General features: G+C 37.9%; 4 protein-coding genes across 5 annotated transcripts; all 4 read right to left on the bottom strand.

Moving 5' to 3' along the window:
• Nucleotides 1–305: 305 nt before the first annotated feature.
• On the bottom strand, nucleotides 306–4,342 carry LOC103437243 (O-fucosyltransferase 13). Of its 2 annotated transcripts, none has more exons than XM_008375715.4 (6): nucleotides 4,059–4,342; nucleotides 3,595–3,674; nucleotides 3,201–3,271; nucleotides 3,016–3,104; nucleotides 2,519–2,740; nucleotides 306–1,151 (listed from the first exon to the last, which is right to left on the bottom strand). In XM_008375715.4, the coding sequence occupies exons 1-6, from the start codon at nucleotides 4,187–4,189 to the stop codon at nucleotides 419–421; spliced, it is 1,326 nt and encodes a 441-aa protein (XP_008373937.1). In that variant the 5' UTR covers nucleotides 4,190–4,342; the 3' UTR covers nucleotides 306–418. The 2 variants fall into 2 exon arrangements, with proteins under 2 accessions (XP_008373937.1, XP_017188124.1); XM_017332635.3 differs by having other exon boundaries at nucleotides 3,201–3,294; nucleotides 4,059–4,303.
• A 1,154-nt stretch (nucleotides 4,343–5,496) lies between these two features.
• LOC103415082 (pentatricopeptide repeat-containing protein At1g52640, mitochondrial) lies at nucleotides 5,497–8,053 on the bottom strand. The gene has a single exon (XM_070816550.1). It carries the CDS (start codon nucleotides 7,827–7,829, stop codon nucleotides 6,252–6,254), a length of 1,578 nt encoding a protein of 525 aa, XP_070672651.1. The 5' UTR covers nucleotides 7,830–8,053; the 3' UTR covers nucleotides 5,497–6,251.
• A 2,342-nt stretch (nucleotides 8,054–10,395) lies between these two features.
• Nucleotides 10,396–13,067, bottom strand: LOC103415067 (uncharacterized protein At2g34160-like). The gene is made up of 5 exons (XM_008353428.4): nucleotides 12,789–13,067; nucleotides 12,557–12,605; nucleotides 11,526–11,588; nucleotides 11,375–11,439; nucleotides 10,396–10,652 (listed from the first exon to the last, which is right to left on the bottom strand). The coding sequence occupies exons 1-5, from the start codon at nucleotides 12,909–12,911 to the stop codon at nucleotides 10,557–10,559; spliced, it is 396 nt and encodes a 131-aa protein (XP_008351650.1). The 5' UTR covers nucleotides 12,912–13,067; the 3' UTR covers nucleotides 10,396–10,556.
• Nucleotides 13,068–16,484: 3,417 nt separating this feature from the next.
• LOC139193427 (uncharacterized) lies at nucleotides 16,485–20,347 on the bottom strand. Its single transcript, XM_070816440.1, has 6 exons — nucleotides 20,085–20,347; nucleotides 19,684–19,780; nucleotides 19,207–19,374; nucleotides 18,681–19,014; nucleotides 17,446–17,573; nucleotides 16,485–16,652 (listed from the first exon to the last, which is right to left on the bottom strand). Exons 1-6 carry the CDS (start codon nucleotides 20,345–20,347, stop codon nucleotides 16,485–16,487), a joined length of 1,158 nt encoding a protein of 385 aa, XP_070672541.1.
• Nucleotides 20,348–21,990: the final 1,643 nt, after the last annotated feature.

Below are 21,990 nucleotides of genomic sequence, written 5' to 3'. Positions count from 1 at the left end.
TGGCGCTGATGGCTTTCTCATCCTTCTTGGCAGCGGTGCTGGGTTCCTTCTTCTTGATGACAATGTGCTCCCAATCCTGTGCTAAGTGTGTGATTTCAGGTATATTTTACACTTTGATATGGAATTTGACAAAGAAAATTTTGGTGCAGGACAACGGGACTAATTAGAGAGAAAAAATGGTGCAGGATAACGGGACTAATTAGAGGTTATTTTAGGACTAATAGTGGACGGAGAAATAGCATTTTAATTTTTTAACTTTAGTGATGGGTGAGATTATGATGTGAGTAGGAAATAGAACAATGCGGTGGGTCCAATAACATTCAATTATTAATAATAGCAGTTACAAAAAAGAATTTAAGGGGGAAAATACAATACAATACAATACAAGGAAAAGCAAAGATCAAATTGACATCAGAAATCATAACTTGAACTCACAAAAGCAATCCGGCAAAGCAGATCCTTTCCCCATGACAAAATCATCTCTGTGGGCCTTCCATAGAGCTTCCGTCAATTCCTTCCCGCTCAAACCTTGAGAAGTGAACTCTGCAAAAGCTCTTCTGCTTAAGAAAAGCGTCTTGTACATGCCCTTAAAAGCTCGCATTGCTGCAACCATCTTATCCATATTTCCGAAATATGTTGCTATATATGAATCGCTATTAATCGACACGTAGTAATCCAAAGCTGCTTTCGTGTTCCCATGCATGCTTTTGAAATCCTCACCGCTAAGAAGGCTAGACTTGGTAACTACATTTGTGTATACAGACGTTAACCCTTCAATTTCCATCAGACCGTCCCCAGCTGCCAGATAAATATTTGTGTTCGTTGGGATGGATAGCGCTTGGAGTATGAAGGCTGTCTCATTAGGCGTAAGAGGACATTTCCCTCGTTTCCTCCAAATCTGGGCAAGCTCTCCAGTCCATGGTTTTCTATCTCCTCGGGCTGCCTCAATGGCTTCAATGGACGAAGGAGAAAGGTATGGATATTCACATTGACTGTAAGCTACCATATCAGGCTCGAAACGAAGGTGAAGTGAGAGGAAAGGTTTGGGTATGGCTTCAAGAAGCTCGGAGGCCTTCTTCTCCAAGGATTTAGTGAGGCGTAATGCACTGTAGCAAGCTTGACAAAGTGAAACTTTTGCATACTGAGGATACCTACACAAGGAGAAGACATCTTAAGTATTAGCAAACTGTAAGATCAAAATGCCAACTTTGTAGTTTTTAGTCATCAAACGTCAAAGACTTGTTTACACAGTCAAAACCAAAAAAATATAATAATAAGGGCTTGTTTGGTCAGGACCCAGAAATAACTTTTCGTTCTTAAGAAAAAAGATACAAGAAATCTACACAATAGTGTTGGCAGACTGAATCTAAAAAAGATTTCCTCATGCAATCCTGAAAACATAATAAAGACATTTTCTATAAGATCGTACCAAAGAACTTAAACACCAACATCAAATACAAAGTCCCGTCCCCAAACATTGAACCTGGGGCCGATCCCTTATGGCACACATGGACACCAGAATTGAACTATGGCCCCCAAACACCAAGACACTGGGCAAGATGATGCACTATAGACCTGAGGCCTGAGGCCCAGACTCTGGATTTCGTTCCCGAGCCACAGAAAACTCAGTTAGGCCCGGAATCTCAGATTCCAGACCAGAGACAACAGAACTCTGCCCGAGCTCCAAGGGCAGAGCCGAAACTAAACAATTTAGTACATCTATATCCAACAATGTGTATATTAACACCCTCCAAAATTAACCGACATCTAACCCTGAGACCTCAACTCCAAGCTCCCACCCCTGTGACACGTCCTACCTCAGCGCTCAGTCCTCCAGGTCCAAATTTGGACCCGTTCTTCGAGCCCCACAAACCAAAGCTAGTTCCATGCTATGTGGGACTCTAGACCTAGTCCTCGAACCCCAGATGCAAACTTCAGCACTAGACTTAAAACCCGAGTTGCAAACTACTGTCTGAAACAGCCACAAACTGAGTCTTCAGTCAAAGTCTTTGGACCCAGGCCTTGAATCTCAAACGTTTGACCTTGGACCCGGCACCAAATTCTATGCCTCAAGCTCCAAGGCTCAGCCCTATGGTTGAAGCTCATAACAACTACAATTTATAGTTTTGAAATCCCAAAAAATATTTTTTTATGCAATACAAAACTTGTTTCTAGATGTTAAAAATCAAGATTTCTGGACCACGTCTTAGTTTTTGAAACTTTTATTTCTGATCATGAACCAAATAAGCTCAAACAAATTCACATAACTAATCAACATTTAATTCCAAATCTTGAACGGCAAGATACTAAACAAGAAATATTTATCAACAAAACCTAATTTTCTAATTTTCTAACCCCTAAGGTTAACAAACTAAGCTAGACTTGGTAAACTTTTATACCTTCATGACAAGCTTTTGGCCAACTATGCCTTCACCAAAAGGGTGGTAGATATTCACAGTAATAAGTACTCAATTGTAATCCCAAACTCCCAGAGAGAATAAAGAGCATATTAAAATACCTATCCCGTCTTTGGCTCATTGCTGGTGTAATTGAAATATAATGATGCTCTAACAGGGCTGGAAGAACACTTTCAATGTAATCAAATTGGCCTTTTCGTTTGCTACAATCTACATGGACAGGTTCTTTCCATGCAATCTCTGATGGTAGCTCTTTGACAACCTTGATGAATCCATTCAACTGTTGAATGAAGTAATCAACATCAAAGACATCTGCAAAACCACTGAGGTGAAACCAAAGAGTAAAATGAAGTTACTGTTTGCACAAACAAAAAATAAAAATGAAAAAGATGCTAACTCTTCTAATGAGTGGAGTAGCCATTTAGTCTTAGCAAGGGGTCATGACCAGAAACATCATAACGTTGTTTGGGTACAGCAAAATTTGTTTGGTTGCTTCAAAAAAAAAATATTAAAGGATGTCCTCATTCAAAATTTTGAGAATCACAGGAGGTTATATTCCAGACGTCACACGGTAAATGATATGTAAAACACGGATTACCTAGATTCGTTCCAATAAGCAGCCACCTCAAACTTTGGCAGAACCAGGGTTGCATTTAAAAGACGGGCAATACCAACACCATCACATAACTGCACTCCACATAAATAATTTTTCAGGCTTAGCAAAGTGGCAAAGTAAAATCGAGCATATATACAATCAATCAAAAAGTTGCTTCAATCACTCACATCTCTTCTCATCTGATTAAGGCCCCCATAGCAATCCACTCGAATGAATCCATTACTCCTTGATGGCAGAGCTGCAGAAAACCAATGCAATTGTCTGCAATGATAGTTAATTAAGATTGACTCAGAATATCAAAAAACTATGCAGTAACCTCACCTCAATTCCCATCAATCACAGTCAAATATCATAATTATTTGAAAATCTTGTCATGTCCACATTTTAACATAACAAACAAAACCCAAACAAAGTCCACAAAACCGTCATAGAGATACTACTTGCTAACTCTAGTTTCTCATTGTTAATCCAAGATTCTAAATAACCCAATGGCGGGCGGGCCGAACGAATCTATAGCTAGAAAAGCCAAAGGCAATGGAAGCAAAATAAGTTGGAATGTACCAGTGAGGTGTCCTTGTAGCCACCACTTGCAAGGTCTCCATTCTACCATCCTCCCAACACTCCATATATCCAATTTGCTCCTGCATTCACAAAGTCAATCAGAAACTCACACTTTTTGCAGTTTTTCGTCCCAAAGTAACCGCAAATCCACACTTCAAACTAGTCCCGAATCACAACGTAATTCTCATTTCTCAGATTTTAACAGCAACCCAACTCAGACACCATCAAAAACACCAAACCCCAGAAAAAAGAAAAAAAAAATCACCTGTTAATACCAAAATAAAAAATAAAAAAATGGAAGACCTTTGAATCTATTTCTTTCCCATATATATAATATGAAAACTCTTCAAGATCTAAAGTTTCCTGCTACTTCTTTACCAATAAAACCAGTCGAAAAATTAAAGATAAAAAAAGTAAAAGAATGGGAAGAATAAGTAGTTGCACAAGAGCTAACGAACACATACATGGGTGAATTGAGAAAGAGAGGGGTTCTGTAGAAGGGGGAAGTGGGGGACGATAAGAGGAGGACGGCGAGGACGAGAGAAAGAGTGAGGACTCCTACGATGAAGACGGGCTTCACTGAAATCGCCACCATCTCATTTCTCAGCTCTGCCGATTCGATTTGGATATCTCTTTAATGGCACTCAGAAATACGAGCGGAGAAGAAGAAGCAGCACTGTGGAATCTGCCTGTTTCATATTGTGCTATAAAATCGAGAGAGGATGTCAGTGACGGTGATTTGGAAGGTGGACCGGACCAGACCGGATTGCGCACCGGTTTTCTTTAATGTTTTTTATTCTTTATTTTTTTATGTTTTATTGTTTATTTATTTTAACAGGCGGTAGATTACTTTAATTTACACTAAGCTCCGTTCGGAATTACATTTTCTAAAAAACTGCTTTGCTTTTAAAGTGAAGCACGAAATTCTGTTTGGTAAATATTATAAGCCTACTTATTTTTAAAGGAAAATTAATAAAAAAAAACTTTAAAAATTTGGGATAAAATAAAAGGTAAAGTGAATAGTATCAGAATTGACTTTTTAGTGTACAAATATAGTTTTTCGTTAAAATGAACAGTACCGGAAATTTTTCGTTAACGTTCCATTTTTAGTTTAATCCTTTTTATAGTAGTTTTTAAAAGTAAGTTGCTTTTCAAAGCCACTTGAAAAGAAGCAAAGTAACAAAACACGGAAGGACTAACAAAAATTTCTCTGTACGAACTCAAGTTTTTGTTTTTATGGTTTTCATACTAAAGATTTATTTTTTTGTTGGTGTGCTATTTTTTCTCCCTTCGTGGTAATGTTTGTTCTATAAAATGACTCAAATAATAGTTATATCGCCAAAAAGTTTTGGATCAACGTGTCATATTTGCCTTAAAATTTCAATGAGATTTTTAACCGTTCTTGTCTAGCCACGTGTCATTATCCATTAATAATATTTGTCCAAATTTTTGATAAAATTCTCGACTATTCATGTAGTGTCATGTGTCCTTATCCAATCTTCTGATTTTCTCTATTTCTCCATAAAAACCCTTCAAATCACCACATCTACTCACACCACAATCTCTAATCGTGATCATGTTGACTATCATGCAACCAAGCCTCAAGCAAAGCAACGTCTTCCCCGATCCACCAAATTGCTTTCTTACTCATTTAAATAAAATAAAAAAGGATTTGGAAAGTGAAAACAAATATAAAGGAACGGGAATGTGCTGAATTTGACTGGATTCATAAGCAGAAGCAATCACCAAACTGTAACGAGCAACAAAAGCCTACTTTTCAGATAAAGACATCTGCTGTTGAAGTATAAGCTCCATCTCAAAGAATAGTTCCTTGATCCTGGTGTATTGGAGCACCTACAGTCTGAAATACTCCACAATCTAAGGAATGTCAAACACCCAAGATAGATTTAAGTTCTCACTACTCCAAAGAAGGTTATACAAAAAAATGGCTCGACAAATTAGTAAACATTCTCCTTCCACCTTAAGCAGACAATAACAAACAGACACAAAACAGCAAGTCATGTTAACTTGTACAGAAACTAGTAGCTCAACTTGTCGAATTGAGCAAACGCAATCAAACACGTATACAAACAAATTACACTAAATTTCAGTTATCTTCCAGTACGTAGTTAGGAACCTCAATGTTTCCATGATTCAGAATAATGTCCAACCAGATACATCGATATGGCACACAACACCCAGATATCTTCACACAGAGACTTATAAGTTCAATGGATAACGGATGGAAGCAGCGGAACTGTCATACCCATTCCCAAAGCAGAGAGTTCCACCTCATTGTACTGTTGCATATAACTCTGCAAATCAATAAGATGCCATACACATGCACCTTCAGATAGAGCCGCATAATCTTTTCAAGAGTTTTGCAATGATTATACCCAGGGGATTCAAATTATATACAAATGTTTAGGTAGCAAAATATCATGGAAGATTTGTAACTGCCAGCAGGCTGTAAGACTGACCACCAAAGCATAACAGCAACACTAGTTTACATACCAAGTAACAAAAGTTTCATTGAGCATGCCTATACAAATAGACATGCAAGAGAAAGATACCTATATTCACAGACAAATCGAGATGTGGTAGCGTGGGGACGGGACTACACCTTACAATTCATCCGATACTTGACCTTTGGTTCATCAGTCACTTTCAAAGTCACTCTCTACACTTCTCGATGCTACATAAGCTTTATTACCTCTCATCAAGTTTGCCAACTCTTGTATTGAGCAAGAAGTGCTTTGTTCCATCTTGCTTGCAAGTATCTCAACATGGTCGAGGAGCCCCAAGCCCCTAATCCGGTTACTCAGCATCTCAACAGTAGAAGAGTATGGCGGTATACCTTCATCGATCATTATCTCAAAGTATTTACAAGCGTCCTCTAGTTTACGTTTCTTCTTGCATAAGCCATGAATCATGACAGAGTACGTTGAAACAGAAGGATAAAATCCTCTCTTCCCCATACTCTCCCAAACTTCAGTTGCCCTATCAAATCTTCCTATCCTGATTAGCAACTTAAGCACCATATTGTAAGTATGTCGATCGGGCATGCAGTTGTCTTTTTCCATCCTAGATAACAGCCTGAGAGACCCATTAACCTCGCAGTGATCACAATGATAAGCCTGGATTGCATTGTAACTCCACGTATCCGGCATAACACCCCTCTCAATCATTTCATCCAAAAGTTGGTAAGCCTCTTCCACCTTTTCGTTCTTACACAATTTCTTGATAACACAATTGTAAGTATACACATTGGGCAAAAGATTATATCTCCCCATCCTATCAAGCACCCTAAAAACTGAATGAATATCATCCACCTCACAATAAGCACGAATGAAAATCGAATAGGTACATGCATCCGGTTCAACTCCATTCGACCCCATCTCCCGAAATATCTTATACGCCTCATCAACTTTCCCACCTTTACACAAAGCCTCCAAATAACTATTATACGCAGGCACATCAACCAAACATCCTCGTTCAGTCATTTCATCAAACAGCTTACGTGCTTCATCCGAATCACCAACGTCTCCCCAACCTCTCATCAAAATACTATAAGTTTTCGCATTCAACTGAAACCCACTCTTAACTTTATCAAAAAATTCATGAGCATACTTGACATGCTTTCTTTTACATAATGTGTAAAGAAGCTGATCAAGATCATGAACACTGGGCTTAATTCCAAACTCAACCATTCGATTTAAAGCTCGAATGGCGTCGCGAGGCAAATTAGCTCTACTATAAACCCGAAAAATAAGCCAGAAAATTTCCGGGCCAAAATCACAACACTTGGACTCTCTCACTTCTACGAGGAAATCCCACAACACAGCATATTGCTTGCTACTTCCTAAAATGTCAATCAAAATGTGATAGCTTTCAGCACTATGTCGAAAACCCGGAATTGTTTTAGCCCAAAGAAAGAACCTGTGTGCAGAAAGCCCGAGATTTTTGCAGCGTTTCAGAACTTGCTCAACCAATTCTATGGAGATTTGGGTAGACAGAGCGTTGAGGGAGAGTTCCAAGTCGTGGTGAGGGTTCCTGTGGTCGCTGAGAATGCGGGAGAACTCGCTTACCAGGTGCGGTGATGGCGGAGATGGCGAGTTGTGGTGGGTGAGAGAAGAGAAGGGGTGGCGGTGAGTGTTGGGTTTGGAGGGTGAGAGAAGAGAGTGGAAGATAGAGTGAAGGGTTTTGGGTTTAGAGGGGAGAGATCTCAGGGACATTTTGGTGAGTGGGTAAGGAAGAAGAAGAAGAAGAAGAAGAAGCAGCAGCAGCGTCACTGTGGATTTTGCTTGTCTTCGTGTTGCCGTTAGATCGAAAGACCGGATCGGATTGCACCCCCGGCTTTCTTTTAAGCTAAATTGCGATATCGGCGCTTTTGTTTGGAATATTTACACGGTTTCTACAGTTTCTACAGTTTTGTTTTTGCCAATTGTGACTGTTTTTGGAGTCCACTATGAACAAAAAGTAGAACCATTCATTATAGACCTTGTACTACTACTAGTTCTCATGTGATGTGTTTTGAGAGATCACCTCCACTATAGAGAATAACAATACGGTTACAAGAACTTTTGACTCTATACCCTTGTATTCTCTTTGTTATGCATGTGAATAATCAACCTCCAACAAGTCTATTTAGTGTATATAGACGGATGATTATATGCCTTATGAGTATATGATTCTTAAATCCTTTTAGAATAGGAAAAACCAGCACATTTCCTATTCCTAAAATGATTGGAATTACAAAGAAAAAAACTATTTCCCAATTCATGTGGGAAATAACATGTGCACACTCATTTTCTCCTTTCTCAACACTAATTGAAATCTTAAACCTATTTGGCCTTGATATCTGATGAGCCAGATCACAACAATCTCTGACATGGTGAGTCAAAACCAAGAAATGACTACTGCATCTCAAAATATCTTCAAACCTATTGAAGCAACTCTTAAAACTTCAAGAACTTTCACCTTGGCAAAATTATTCTTACCTCAACACACCTTAAGTGAGAAGGTGCTCAGTCCAATCTTTTGCATGTTGTAATTAAGCGAGTACAAGCAAAACTTGAACTTCTCTACAGTAACTAGTTTAGTCAAGTAATTTGAAACGTACTCCGCTATATGAACCTTCTCGATGTAACTTCCTTCAATTCCACCTAGTCCTTAATCCGGTGACAACAATCTTCAATATGATTTGATTTCCCATGAAACACTTGATTCTTTGCTAAGTAAATAGCACTATGACTGTCACATCTAATCACCATGGAATTTTACTAATTCTAAACTCTCTTGTTAAACCGTTACACCAAACTACTTCCCTTCTAGCTTCTGCTAGTGTAGTATACTCCGCTTCAGTAGTAGACAATGCTACAATTAACTGTCGGTCCTCCACCACAAACCATAACGTAACCTATAGTGGACCTTTTTTTGTCAAAGTCTCCTTCGTAGTTAGCATATACATAATCTAGCACACATGCTTCATTTTCTTGTTTTTCAAACAAGATTTCTAGACTCTTTGTACCTTTCAAGTAACGAAGAATCCATTTAACAGCAAACCAATGCTCCTTTTCGCCACATACTTTAAAACAATACTTAATCCTTGAGCTAGGTCAGGTCTTGTACATGTCATTGCATACATGAGGCATCCTACTGCACTTGCATAAGGCACTTTTCTATCTCTCCCAACTCTTTTTCTGTTGTTGGACATTTTCGCGCACTCAACTGATAATGTGCTGCTAATGGAGTAGACACGGGCTTCGCTCCGTCCATATTGAAATGCTCCAATATAATCTGAATATATTTTGTTTGTGACAACCATATCTTTCCCCTTCTGTCTCTCCTGATTTGCATTCCATTCTTTTGTGCAACCTCTAGATCCTTCATATCGAATTCCTTACTCAGTTGCATCTTTAATTCTTGAATTCTAGACATATCCCGAAATACAATCAATATTTCATCTACATAAAGTAGAAATGGTATAATAAATTATATAATGACTGAATTTCAAGTTCGATTTGAGAAAGATAATAGATTAATATAAAATATTGAGTTGGCGAGTCAAATGCTAACATGGACAAGTCAGAATATGATAAAAATTTGAAAACACATAAGATTTGAGTCAAAGAACATTGTAAACAAGGGATGAGATCCTAATTTTTTTTCTAAAAAAATAATATTATCCCTTGTATGTAGAACACCAATTGTTGTTGTCCATTAAACATTTGCATGCAATGTTCTAAAAATCAACCTAAGTGGCGCCTAAACGCTAAACAGTCGATTACCGCTGTGATTAACTCTCACATTACATGTATTTTACTCTTTTTAAAAACCAACATATTATTCAATGTTTTTATATGTTATGTAGTAATTTTAATTACTTTATATAATTTATAATAAAGTTATTTAAATCCGCCTAAACTTTAGGCCCCAAACTGGCAAGTATCAAGCGCCTTTTAAAACTTTATTGGGAGGCACAAATTGCTCGACTCATGCAACAATTCATGTAATTCAGATGGATCATAATTTCTGACCAAAAAATTGATTGATCATAAAACAAGCATTTATTTTACTAAAACCATTTTTTTTTTAAGCCAGTTTGGTCCGCAAGCCGATTTTATTGGCCACCACAGGAAATGCAATTCAATCAATCCAACCGTAATGCAAGTAAATCAAAGATTACCTGTTAATGCAGTTATTCTAGCTTGCTTATGCGTCTTTGATTAGATTTTAAAAAATACTAATCTCATTAACGAGCAGCTTAGCCTACAGATATAAAGCAATCAAACGGACAAATATCAACGAAAAGAGGTTATAGCATATAGAAAATGCCTTTTCCTTAACAATATCTATGCTTGAATAATATACTTTAGCAAAATTTACTTCCAGAACCAACTTTAGAGTACACAATTCAAGCCAAACACACTATTAGAGAAGCCCCGAACAAGGAACCTTTTTCAGCTTTGCTCCTCTGCAGCTGCAATCAACCTCTCCTCAGCTGCAGCGGCCATCAAGTCATCAAAGTCTTCCGACTTCCCAAGTACTATCTCAATCTAAAACCAAAAGAATAAATCAACATTAACAAAACAGAATACTTGGTAGGGGACAGGAAGAACAAGACTCCAATCTCTTGTCATGAATGTGGCCGTAAAGTGCTCTACAACTTGACCTAGAAGCCCTCACAATTAAGGTACTACTCTTCTGAAGAAGTCAGAAACCAAACTATAGGTCCTATACTAAATAGATACCAAGATACAATTTGAAAAAACGTTTTTGCTATAAGGTTATAAAGTAACTGAAAACAACCAGACAGAAGATATGAAATGACAACCCTATTGGTAGAATGAAACTCAAAATACACATAGAATGGACAAGTTTTTCCCTTAAATCTCACACAATGGCACACTGCCAACACATAAATACATGATCGATTACACAGTAAACATTCCTTGTTCAAATTAGCAATCACCAAAACAGTGCATCGACTTATAAGCCGCATAATTTTGCCTTTCATGCCACATATCTGCTTTTCTAAAAACCAATAGTCTGGCATGTACAGATAACAACTTTACCATGACAGATAGCCCAACAATATAAGTGCACACTGATGTTTATGAAAAACAAATCCAATAGGGCAACAATAAGTGCAAAAGGATCTCTCCACTCAACACTCCTTTCTTTCACTGCTATACATCTGACTTATTCTTTAAGAAGATCGAAATAGACATGTTTCAAATGGGATTCAAAACTCATTCTAGATATCATATTGACATACCTTGGCCTTTTGCACTGGTCTTCCCCTAGAATCATCCTTAATGTCAACAGTCGATGTCATGATTTCTGCATTCACATTCCATAATATAAGTAAATTTAATAATTTGATAGTTTCTTTTCTGAAAGGTGGAAAAGAAAAATAGAAGTCTCACTTTTCTCAACAGCCAGTCCATTGTTTTTCAGAATTTCTGCGATTGTGACAACTGTGGCAATAGCTGCAGTAGTACATGAGAAATTAGTCATTGCATCAGCATTAATACTAAACAAATCAAACATTTAGTCAAGAACTCCAACATCCATGATAAAAACATCTCCATTCTAAATATTGCAAAATAATGGGATGGGAAGGCAACATTTGGCCGGATTCATAATCCCCTGTTTCTGGAGTGGGTAGGGGAGTTGGAAATCACATTCTGCAACATAAACTCGAACTAAGAAGTAACCATTCTAGTTGGCATAGCTTTACTTCAGATAACTTGTTCACTAAACACTTCCATTTTTCCCTTGCAACTACCAACTAAATAGATTTACCAGAAGCCTTGTCTAGGTTCCCGATCAGAAGCAGTTTTGTTTCTAAGTATATGTTGAAATGGTAAAGAGTTATTTCCTTGATAACCATGGTATAAACATGAGCAAGGAAGCCTAAGCATAAGCAACCACCAAACTGGAACGAGCCAAAAGACTACTTTTCCAGATAAAGACATCTAGTGAAATATAAGCTCCACCTCAAAGGAAAGAATTCCTTCAACCTGGTGTATTGGAGCATGTACAATCTGAAAGAGTAGTCTAAGGAATGTCAAACACTCCAACGTTTCTATTCAACTTCTCGCTACTCGAAAGAAGGTTATTACTGACAGAATGGCTCAACAAATTAATAAACATTCTCTTTCCACCTTAACCAGACAGAAAAAATAGACAGAAAAAAAAGCAAATAATGTTGGATTGTACAGAAACTAATAGCTCGACTTGTCAAATGGAGTGAACCCAACCAACACTTATACAACCAAATTACGCTACATTCCAGTTATCTTCCACAACTTAATTAGGAACCTCAATGTTTCCATGATTTCAGAGTAATGTCCACAACCAGTACATTGATACATCACACAACACACAGATATCGACACAAACAGAGTTATAAGTTCAACAGCATAACGAGATGGAAACAGCTGAAATGTCATACCCATTCCCAAAGCAGAGAGCTCCACCTCATTGTACTGTTGCATATACCTCTGCAAATCAATAAAGTGCCATAAGCATATGATTTATAGAAATAAATCATTGAGAATATTGAACTATAATTCCAGAAAGCAAATTAGCCATACAAGCATATTGTAAACATAGATGTATATATTCATATGTAAATATCCGTATATAGGCAGAGAATTAGGAACAGGGTAGAGAATAGGGTTTACCTTGGCAAGATTTACATAGAAGAAGAGTGGCTTCTTGGTATTCGATACCTGAATTCGGTTCTTCTTGTGCGAATCGGAGGCATTGACGGTGATATTGTTCACGCCTTCAGTGATCTCCTCCATTGCAACTGAGTGAACAGCTTCAAAAAACCCTAACCCTAAATCCCCCTTCTGACTACTCTCTCTCTCTCTGGCTTCTCTTTCTACAATTGTTTTCTCTGTAAGGTTTGTTTGGGTTTCTCTTATATATGGGCCTAGATGGACCCAACTGTACACGGTCCGAAGAGATAAGGATGCAAGCATCCGTGGAATTAAGAAGTTTTTTTTTTTTTTTTTTTTTGAACAACGATATTATCTATTAAGGGTGAGAGGGGTTGAGTTTAGCCTCACAATGAGCTAGCAATAATATGGTTCAAATTCTCCTTTGGCCATAATCGAACTTAAGACCTCTCATTTATAAGTGAAGATGAATACTTTGTCATGCCAAATTTATATGACTGATTGTTTCACACTAACAATAGAAAATAAAACTGCATTTCTTACAATATCATCATGCAATAACATTAATGCTCAACAAGTACCCGAAAAAATATTTAGAAATGTTAACAACCTTTTAACTTACCTTCTCATTTCAACATTCTCATTGTTGGAGTTTTTGAGTAGAAACTTCATTCTATCTCATTGTCTCACATTGCTCACCACCAAAAATTTCTCACACTTTCTAACACTTTGTCCTTCTTACCAAGTGATTAGAAAGATGGACTATAGAGAGCAAATTTGAGCTTGAATCTTGGGTTTGAGTTTTGGGGTGTGGTAATTATATATATAATTAAAATAGGGAATTGTTATTAACACTTCAAAAATCTCATTTGACACTCCAAACTTTCTATAATTAGAAATAAAAATACACTTGTGAAGAGTGTAAAATGAGATTTTTGAAGTGCTAATAATAATTCCCTTAAAATTTATTTAATTATCAAAAGATGGGCTCTTGGGCTTGGGTTTTAGTATAAAATTCAATAATTAGTTTTTAATTTATTAAATTATTTTCGAATTTTGATTTTTTTTGTTTTTTTTTTCAAAAAATTCATTCTTTCGGATAAATATGAGAACATTTGAGAACGTTTGGAAAAGTCTGAGGAAAGGATGAAGCCACACACCCTTTATGTTGAACAGTCGCCTCCCAAAATCATATATGTTGTGAACATGTATATAACTTCTATAAATACATGCATCTGCATACCATTCAAATCACAAATCATTCTTCCTTCTAATACTGAGCAGAGAACCATAAAGAAGTATGCTAGAAACTGAGTTTCTAGTGCTGGAATCTTAGTTTGTATTGTTGAATCCTAGTGAAGCAAACTCTTATAGAACTACAAGTATAGAGGCGAATTTTTGTTTCAAGAACCTTGCGGTACGCAAGTCTCAATCTTTATTTTATATGTTTGATATTAATTTCGTTTATTCATACTCTGTTAATATATTTAGTTGCAATTTATTGTTTATTAGCATATTCGAATATATATATATATGGAAATACTAAGGAGATTCTTTCAAAAGTGGGACTCTACATGGACTCTCTGCCACCTTATGTTTAGGGCACAATTTCTGTGGCAAAATTATAAAACATTGTGCAAAAAACATGATGTGGTGGAGGGTCTATAGAAAGTCCTACTTTGAGATAGTCTCTTTAGCATTTCTCATATATATTTGTCATTGATTGTTGATAAATATCTAACACTCACTTCTCCTCATACCACATGCACTCCATTAGCACTAAGAAAAACTAAAAATTTAATTATATTAAAATCCCACTATTCTTCTTCCTTTGTTAGGGTAACTAAGGTTTTAGTTTGTCAACCAAAAAGTAACTAAAAATTATAATAACCGCTACATAAAGAATTGTGCAACAAGAACGGTGAAGAGAGTCAATTAGTACAGAGAAGATGACCTAAAATTTCATCTCATAATGAAGTAAATGCTTGACAAAATGCCAACACTAGTTATATTTCAACAATTAAACTACAACACATTACCAGCATCAAAATGATAGGCAAAATATTTATAAATATTTATAAATATCTATTCTGTCAAAGAATACCAATAAGATAAGGATACTCGAAACCAAACTAAGACATACATGCGAAGTAAAAAAACTAGAAACAAAAAACACACCAATTTAATTTAACAACGACAATGAAAAGTGACACACCCCAACTGAGATCAAGGCATGTTGGCCGTCACGTGAGAGTGACGTAGCCATATGCACAGTGCGGAAGCAATAAGGATAGGAAATATACGAATAATTAAACAGGAAGTGATATGAGTTAGTTACAAAAGTAAACACTCCGAATCAGAGCATAATAAGTCTAGGTGCAGTCCAGTAGGACAAGTACTAGTTATACAGTACCAGGAATGTCCTACTATTATTTAGATAGGTCAGAATTGCCGACGTCCTCAAGCCACCAACAACAAGCTTACTTAAAACCTGGAGGGACGCAAAACAGAAAACGTGAGTGGGCAAAAACAAATGTTTTACAAAACCATTTCATTTATCAACATATCTAACCCCTCCCTGTAAAACATGTATTATTTTTCCCAGAATCAAGATATAAGCATATACATAAATATATATGAAATCATATTAATTCAATTCATGCTTCACATAATTATATTCATATGCATGCCATGCCAAAATATAACAGAGTAAGCAATTCAGGTAAGAATAATTTCATATAAATATAACATGTTAGCCAAAACCCCTGTGGTAGTCTGTACAGTTGAATTCATAGCTCAAAAATCAATCTAGCCGAAGTCACTACAATGACCTATAAGGCAATATACTGCATAAGAGTCAGAACCAAACAAAAAGGTCTATACGACAATAATGGGTGTAATATAATCATGCTCAATACAACTTTCACATAATAGCTGGGCGATGAATTACTAGTCACCTACGAGTCGAAATCATAATAAAGGTCTGTACGACAAGACTGTGCACCTAAATTGGATCCAATATGAGCATATGGTGTGGGAGGTGACATAAAAAATAGGCATGTGCCACAACTCTGGCTAAATCACAATCACCCTAAGTGCAGTTTTATGAGCTCAACTTTATTCAATCATATATCGCATCATTGAAAATTCACATAACCAAACATAACTCACTTGAGCTTACCTAAGCATCCACAGCACCACATTTATATATATAACGCATCGCATACTAATTCATACTTGAATTATAAACATAAATGCATGGCATTTATGGCATACTATCATTTAAACATATATTTCTGGGAAAATATCAAGTATATAAAATATACTGAAAACCAAAAGCCCACTCACTGGTATGTCGAAGGGTCATAGCCCCCGAGTCGCCCTTGGATACGCTCGTCCTCAGGATAAGTCTCACCTATATGCGAATTAACTATAAAAATGTTATTTTAAAACACATAGACAAAACTAGCTAATAGCTTCTCATATATAGCTCAAAATGGGTATATGAATATACCACAGTGACCTACACAACCTTAGGATCATCCCCAAATTTTTAGATTAATTTTTGGACCCCTCACGCGCCGCCACGCGCCGGCGAGTGCATGGCAAGATGGGCCGCCATGCGCAGGGAATCCGTCAGGATTCCCTAATTGCAGTTATGAATATTCCGTTAAAACCTAATGGTAATCGTTAACCCTAACTGACGGCGTTAGCATATTCCGTCAAAACTGACAGAATATTCCCTTTTCTTCTCCAATGAGTCGCCGGTCGCTGACGACTTTGCCGGTTTCTAGGTAAAACTTCAAAACCACTATTCTCCTTCATTTCTTCACCATTTTTCATGAAATTGGTACCAAAATGAAGCTAATAACATGTAGAATCACATTATACAAGTTTCAAGGCTTAAAATTCACTAGATTTTCCCCGAGAAAGCTCGATAGTTCGGCTTACCTAAAAACACGTCAATCTCAGTCCTCCGACGTTCAAATCTTTCCAACGAAGTACCCCGAGGCTCATGAGGACCTCCTTAAGCTTCCTATGTCCTTAGAATTCCCTGAAACACAAGGTTTTATGTGTGCATGAACAGTGCACAAAATCGGGGTTAGGGTTTCTCGGGTTTTCAAAGCATTCATGTCCAAACAATGGTACCAATAGACTTAGGAGGTTACAATGAGCAAGAACCTTACCTTTAAAGCTTCGATCCGTGCCTGAAATGGGGAGTTCGAAGCTTGTCCGTACGAAGAAGGGAGAAAGAGATAGTGAGAGTCCGAAAGAGATGAGAGGGTATGGGGGAGAGAAGAGAACGAGAGTGTGTGTGTGGCCTAGGATTAGTTAACCACCAAAATATACAATAACTTAATCCTAATTGGTTCCAAACAATTAGGATTTAAGAATATTGACCCAAAACCACACTTAAACCACATTACACAATCTAACGTCCATGGGCATTTAGGTAATTTCATGATGTCGATAAATAAATAATGCACATCTACGGGACGGACTGTGACAATCTCCCCACCTTATAAAATTTCGTCCTCGAAATTACATACAACCACTACATCCACTAATGATCATAAAACAAGCGTGGATACATCTCTCTCATCTGATCCTCTGTCTCCCAAGTAGCTTCTTCCACTGAATGATTTCTCCATAATACTTTCACCAAGTGCACGGTCTTGTTCCTTAGTTCCTTATCCTTCCAATCCAAAAGAGTCACTGGTTCGTTATTATAAGTCAAATCCGGATTAATTTCCAAAGGTTGAGGAGGAATCACATGTGAAGGATCTGAAACATAATGTCGAAGCATCAAAACATGAAATAAATCGTGCACCTTGGACAACTCTAGAGGCAACTCAAGTCTGTAAGCAACGTCATCGACTCGTTCGGTGATCATATATGGTCCAATGTACCTAGGGCTCAACTTTCATTTCTTTCCAAATCGTACAACACCTTTCCAAGGTGATAGCTTCAGAAATACCCAATCACCTTCATTATACCTTCGATCAGTGGCATGCCTGTCTGCTAAGCTCTTTTGTCAATCTTGGGCTGTTTTCAGGTTAGACTTAATTACCTGAACATTTTGAGTAGTTACATCCATAATCTCAAGGCTCACTAAAACTCGTTCGCCAACCTCTTACCAACATAGAGGTGTACGACAAGATTTCCCATAAAGTGCCTCAAATGGTGCCATACTAATACTCGAATGATAACTGTTGTTGTAGGCAAACTCTATCAAATCTAAACAATCATGCCAATTATCTCCAAACTGCAGCACTGAAGATCTCAACATATCCTCTAATGTCTGAATAGTCCTCTTAGATTTTCCATCTGTCTGAGGGTGATATGCCGTACTATAAAGCAATCTCGTACCATGAGCTTCCTGGAATGCTATCCAGAACTTGGAAGTAAATCTAGGATCCCGATCCGAGATAATATTAACTGGCACACCATGGTACTTCACAATCTATGATATAAATAACTTAGCTAATCGGCTTAACAAATACTTCTCCCTCACTGGAATAAAATGCATTGACTTAGTAAGCCGATCAACTACCACCCAAATGCCATCATAACCATTATGTGTACGAGGAAGCTTGTACAAAAAATCCATAGTAATATTTTCCCATTTCCATTGTGGAATGGGAAGTGGCTGCATTAACCCAAACGGCTTCTTCCTTTCAGCTTTAACATGTTGGCAAATGGCACACATACTCACATATTCGGCAATTTCTCTTTTCATACCCGGCCAATAATAAAATGGTCTAATGGTATAATACATATTAGTGCCTTCTGGATGCATCACATATGCCGAAATATGTGCTTCATCCAAAATTTCTTTCTTTAACTCTGCATTATTCGGCACATACATTCTACTTTCTTGCATATGCATACCATCAGATTCTCGAATCCCGAAATCTCTCTTTTTGCCTTGATTTCTTACTTGAATGATTTCCTGGGTCTTTTCATCATACATTTGAGCGTCAAGCACACGGTCAATTAAAATTGGCCTAACCTGAAAATTAGCAAGCAAGGCTTCTTCTCGATCTTCCACTCCTAACTCCATTCCAGTGGATCTCAAATCTGCTAGAAGTGGAACATGACAATCATAAATGGCATTAAGTCTGGCTGGAATTTTCCTACTAAGTGCATCTACCACATCATTTGCACGACCAGCATGATACTCAATCGTGCAATCATAGTCACTAAGTAACTCAATCCACCTCCGCTGTCGAAGATTAAGATCTCTCTGAGTAAACAGATACTGAAGACTCTTATGATCTGTGAAGATCTTACATTTCTCACCATAAAGATAATGTCTCCAAATCTTCAAAGCAAAGATGATAGCTGCTAACTCCAAATCATGTGTAGGGTAATTCTTCTCGTGATGTTTCAACTGTCTCAAAGCATAAGCAATTACCCTACCATGTTGCATCAATACACAACCCAAACCATTCAAAGAAGCATCACTATAAACCTCATAATTACCGCTATCATCTGGAAGTACTAGAACAGATGCATGAGTGAGATAGTACTTCAACTGCTGGAAACTTTGCTCACATTTATTATCCCACTCAAACTTAACATCCTTTCAAGTCAACCTCGCCAATGGCAAAGCAATCACTGAAAAATCCTTAACGAACCGTCTATAATAACCCGCTAGGCCAAGAAAACTCCGTACCTCAGTGACGGTTCGAGGTTACTCTCAATTCTCTACAGCTGCCACTTTCTGAGAATCCACTTGAATGCCTTGAGCAGAAATGATATGTCCCAAAAATGCCACTTGATTCAACCAAAATTGACATTTGTTTAACTTAGCATATAGTTGGTATTCCCTCAAAATGCTCAACACCAACTTCAGATGTCTAGCATGCTCAGCCTTAGACTTAGAGTATACCAGAATATCGTCAATGAAGACAATAACGAACCTATCCAAATATGGGTGGAATACTCGATTCATCAAATCCATAAAAGTTGTTGGTGCATCAGTTAACCTGAATGGCATCACAAGAAACTCATAATGACCATATCGAGTTTTGAATGCGGTTTTAGGGACATCTTCATTTTTAATCTTCAACTGGTAGTAACCCGACCTCAAGTCAATCTTAGAAAATACACAGGCACCTCTAAGTTGATCAAATAAATCATCTATACGAGGCAATGGACAACGGTTCTTAATGGTTACCCGATTCAATTGCCTGTAATCAATGCATAGCCTTAAAGTTCCATCTTTTCACAAATAAAACTGGAGCTCCCCAAGGTGAAGTACTAGGCTGAATAAAACCTTTATCCACTAACTCTTGCAACTGGACTTTCAATTCCCTTAATTCAGCAAGAGCCATTCTGTAAGGAGTCAAGGATATAGGATTCGTACCTGGAAGTAGATCAATAACAAACTCCACCTCTCTATTTGGCGGCAATCCATGCAAATCCTCAGGGAATACATCTGGAAAATATCTAACCACACGAACATCCTCCACACTACTAGGAGCATCATCATTCAATACCACATGAACCAAATATCCCTGACAACCTTTCGACAACAATCTCTTTGCTTTCATGGCTGAAATAATACCATGCCTCACCCCACTAGGCTCTCATACAAATGTAACTTCAGGTAATCCAGGACAATGAAATGTGATTGTCTTTCCATAACAATCTATCTTGGCACGATTATATTACAACCAATCAATGCCTAAAATCACATCAAAATCCATAATATCCAACGGCATAAGATTAGCCGGCATAATAACATTCTCTATTATCATGGGACATGCTGGATATACCCGATCCACAAAATATTGATCCCCTCTAGGCATAGAAAACTCTAAATCATATCCTGGAGGTGTAGGATGGGGTTGCGTCACTTGAGCAAATGTATGAGAAATAACATAATGTGTAGCACCATAATCAATAAATACTTTAGCAAAATGACCAAGAATATTTAACGTACCCATGATTAAATTTGGATTATTCTGGGCATCTTACAGTGACATGTTATGGAGACGCCCCTGATTCTGCTGTCGTCTACCGTGACCTCTGTTGGCATGAACACCACGTCCATGCCTCTGCTGACCAGACTGCCTCGAAGATCCTGCACTACTAGTAGCAATCTCTCCCTGCTAGGGTTGTCCCCCTTGGTACCATTGAGATTCTTTGGCTGAATGCGGCTGGTAAGACATAGATCATCCCTAATACTGAGGGAACCCACTCTGATATTGAGGATCCTGAGAATACTGATGCTGTCCTGAGGTGTAAGGAGCGGCGTCGCCCTGATAGTGGTAGGCACCTCCTCGTCCAGTCTAAGTATAACCACTAGATCCTGAAGCTTGCTGGGTCGGTGCAGGTGGTGGGAAGGAAAGCTACTGGGGTCTTTGCTAACTCTGAGGGCATTGAGCAGCCCTATGACCTATCTGGCCACAAGTAAAACATTCACTGATGCTTCTCCTACACTCCTCAAAATTCCTAATATTACATATGCGGCACAACGGGGCACCAGATCCACCTGAACCACCAAAATCTCTCTGCCTCTGAAACTTAGCGCCTCCAATAAATTTACCACCTCTCCTCTGCATATTAGTACTCAATCCTCCGCTAGAAGAGCTGGAACTGCCACCACTCCTCTTAAAGTTCTGGGTCTTGCGAGGTCCTTGAAGTGCTTGCCCTTTTCCTTTATCATTTCATCTCTGACCTCCATTATTTCTTTCCTCATCCTCACTTTCATTGGGCATGATTTCTAAGTCCTCAATCCGCAGTAGAACCACATAAAACTCATGGTGAGTCGATGTCGTTATGAAACGCCACTTCTTCTTAGTACCCAATCTGAAACGGCGGAACATCTCAACCGGATTAGTAGCAACCTTTGGATCATATCTCGACAGACCAGTAAACATCCTGTAATACTCATTAGCTGATATCTTTCCTTGCTTCAAATGAGTAAATTCATGTTTCTTACGATCAATATACTCAGGAGGAACGAACCTTTTTTCGAAACAGCTCTTTAAATACTCCTCAATCCGCAATCTCTGCTGGGGTTAACTGGTAAGACTCTTGTCTCCACCAGGATGCAGGCTGCTTTCCCAAAACCCAGGTAGTCATCTCGACCCACCTATCAGGAGGAAGATTCCCCTGACTCTGCATCATTAGAAAGGTCTTCTCAATATGATAAAGCCATTTTTCCGCCCCCTCATGACCTTCATTTCCA

The sequence above is a fragment of the Malus domestica genome, chromosome 17 (genome assembly GCF_042453785.1).
Source record: "Malus domestica chromosome 17, GDT2T_hap1".
Taxonomy (NCBI): domain Eukaryota; kingdom Viridiplantae; phylum Streptophyta; class Magnoliopsida; order Rosales; family Rosaceae; genus Malus; species Malus domestica.
This window is presented reverse-complemented; position numbering and strand designations above follow the sequence as displayed.

Excerpts from the sequence above, each read along its gene's own strand:
- LOC103437243 (XM_008375715.4), bottom strand. The coding sequence starts at position 4,189 with ATGGTGGCGATTTCAGTGAAGCCCGTCTTCATCGTAGGAGTCCTCACT. Across the intron at positions 3,105-3,200 it reads TTAATCAGATGAGAAGAGAT|TTATGTGATGGTGTTGGTAT; the intron begins GTGAGTGATTGA and ends TGTGGAGTGCAG. Across the intron at positions 2,741-3,015 it reads GCTTATTGGAACGAATCTAG|TGGTTTTGCAGATGTCTTTG; the intron begins GTAATCCGTGTT and ends GTTTCACCTCAG.
- LOC103415082 (XM_070816550.1), bottom strand. The coding sequence starts at position 7,829 with ATGTCCCTGAGATCTCTCCCCTCTAAACCCAAAACCCTTCACTCTATC.
- LOC103415067 (XM_008353428.4), bottom strand. The coding sequence starts at position 12,911 with ATGGAGGAGATCACTGAAGGCGTGAACAATATCACCGTCAATGCCTCC. Across the intron at positions 12,606-12,788 it reads TCTATGTAAATCTTGCCAAG|AGGTATATGCAACAGTACAA; the intron begins GTAAACCCTATT and ends ATTGATTTGCAG. Across the intron at positions 11,589-12,556 it reads GCTCTCTGCTTTGGGAATGG|CTATTGCCACAGTTGTCACA; the intron begins GTATGACATTTC and ends GTACTACTGCAG.
- LOC139193427 (XM_070816440.1), bottom strand. The coding sequence starts at position 20,347 with ATGAAAGCAAAGAGATTGTTGTCGAAAGGTTGTCAGGGATATTTGGTT. Across the intron at positions 19,781-20,084 it reads TTGAAAGTCCAGTTGCAAGA|GTTAACTGATGCACCAACAA; the intron begins GTTAGTGGATAA and ends GATGCCATTCAG. Across the intron at positions 16,653-17,445 it reads AGACCGTGCACTTGGTGAAA|CTTCATTTTGGTACCAATTT; the intron begins GTATTATGGAGA and ends ACATGTTATTAG.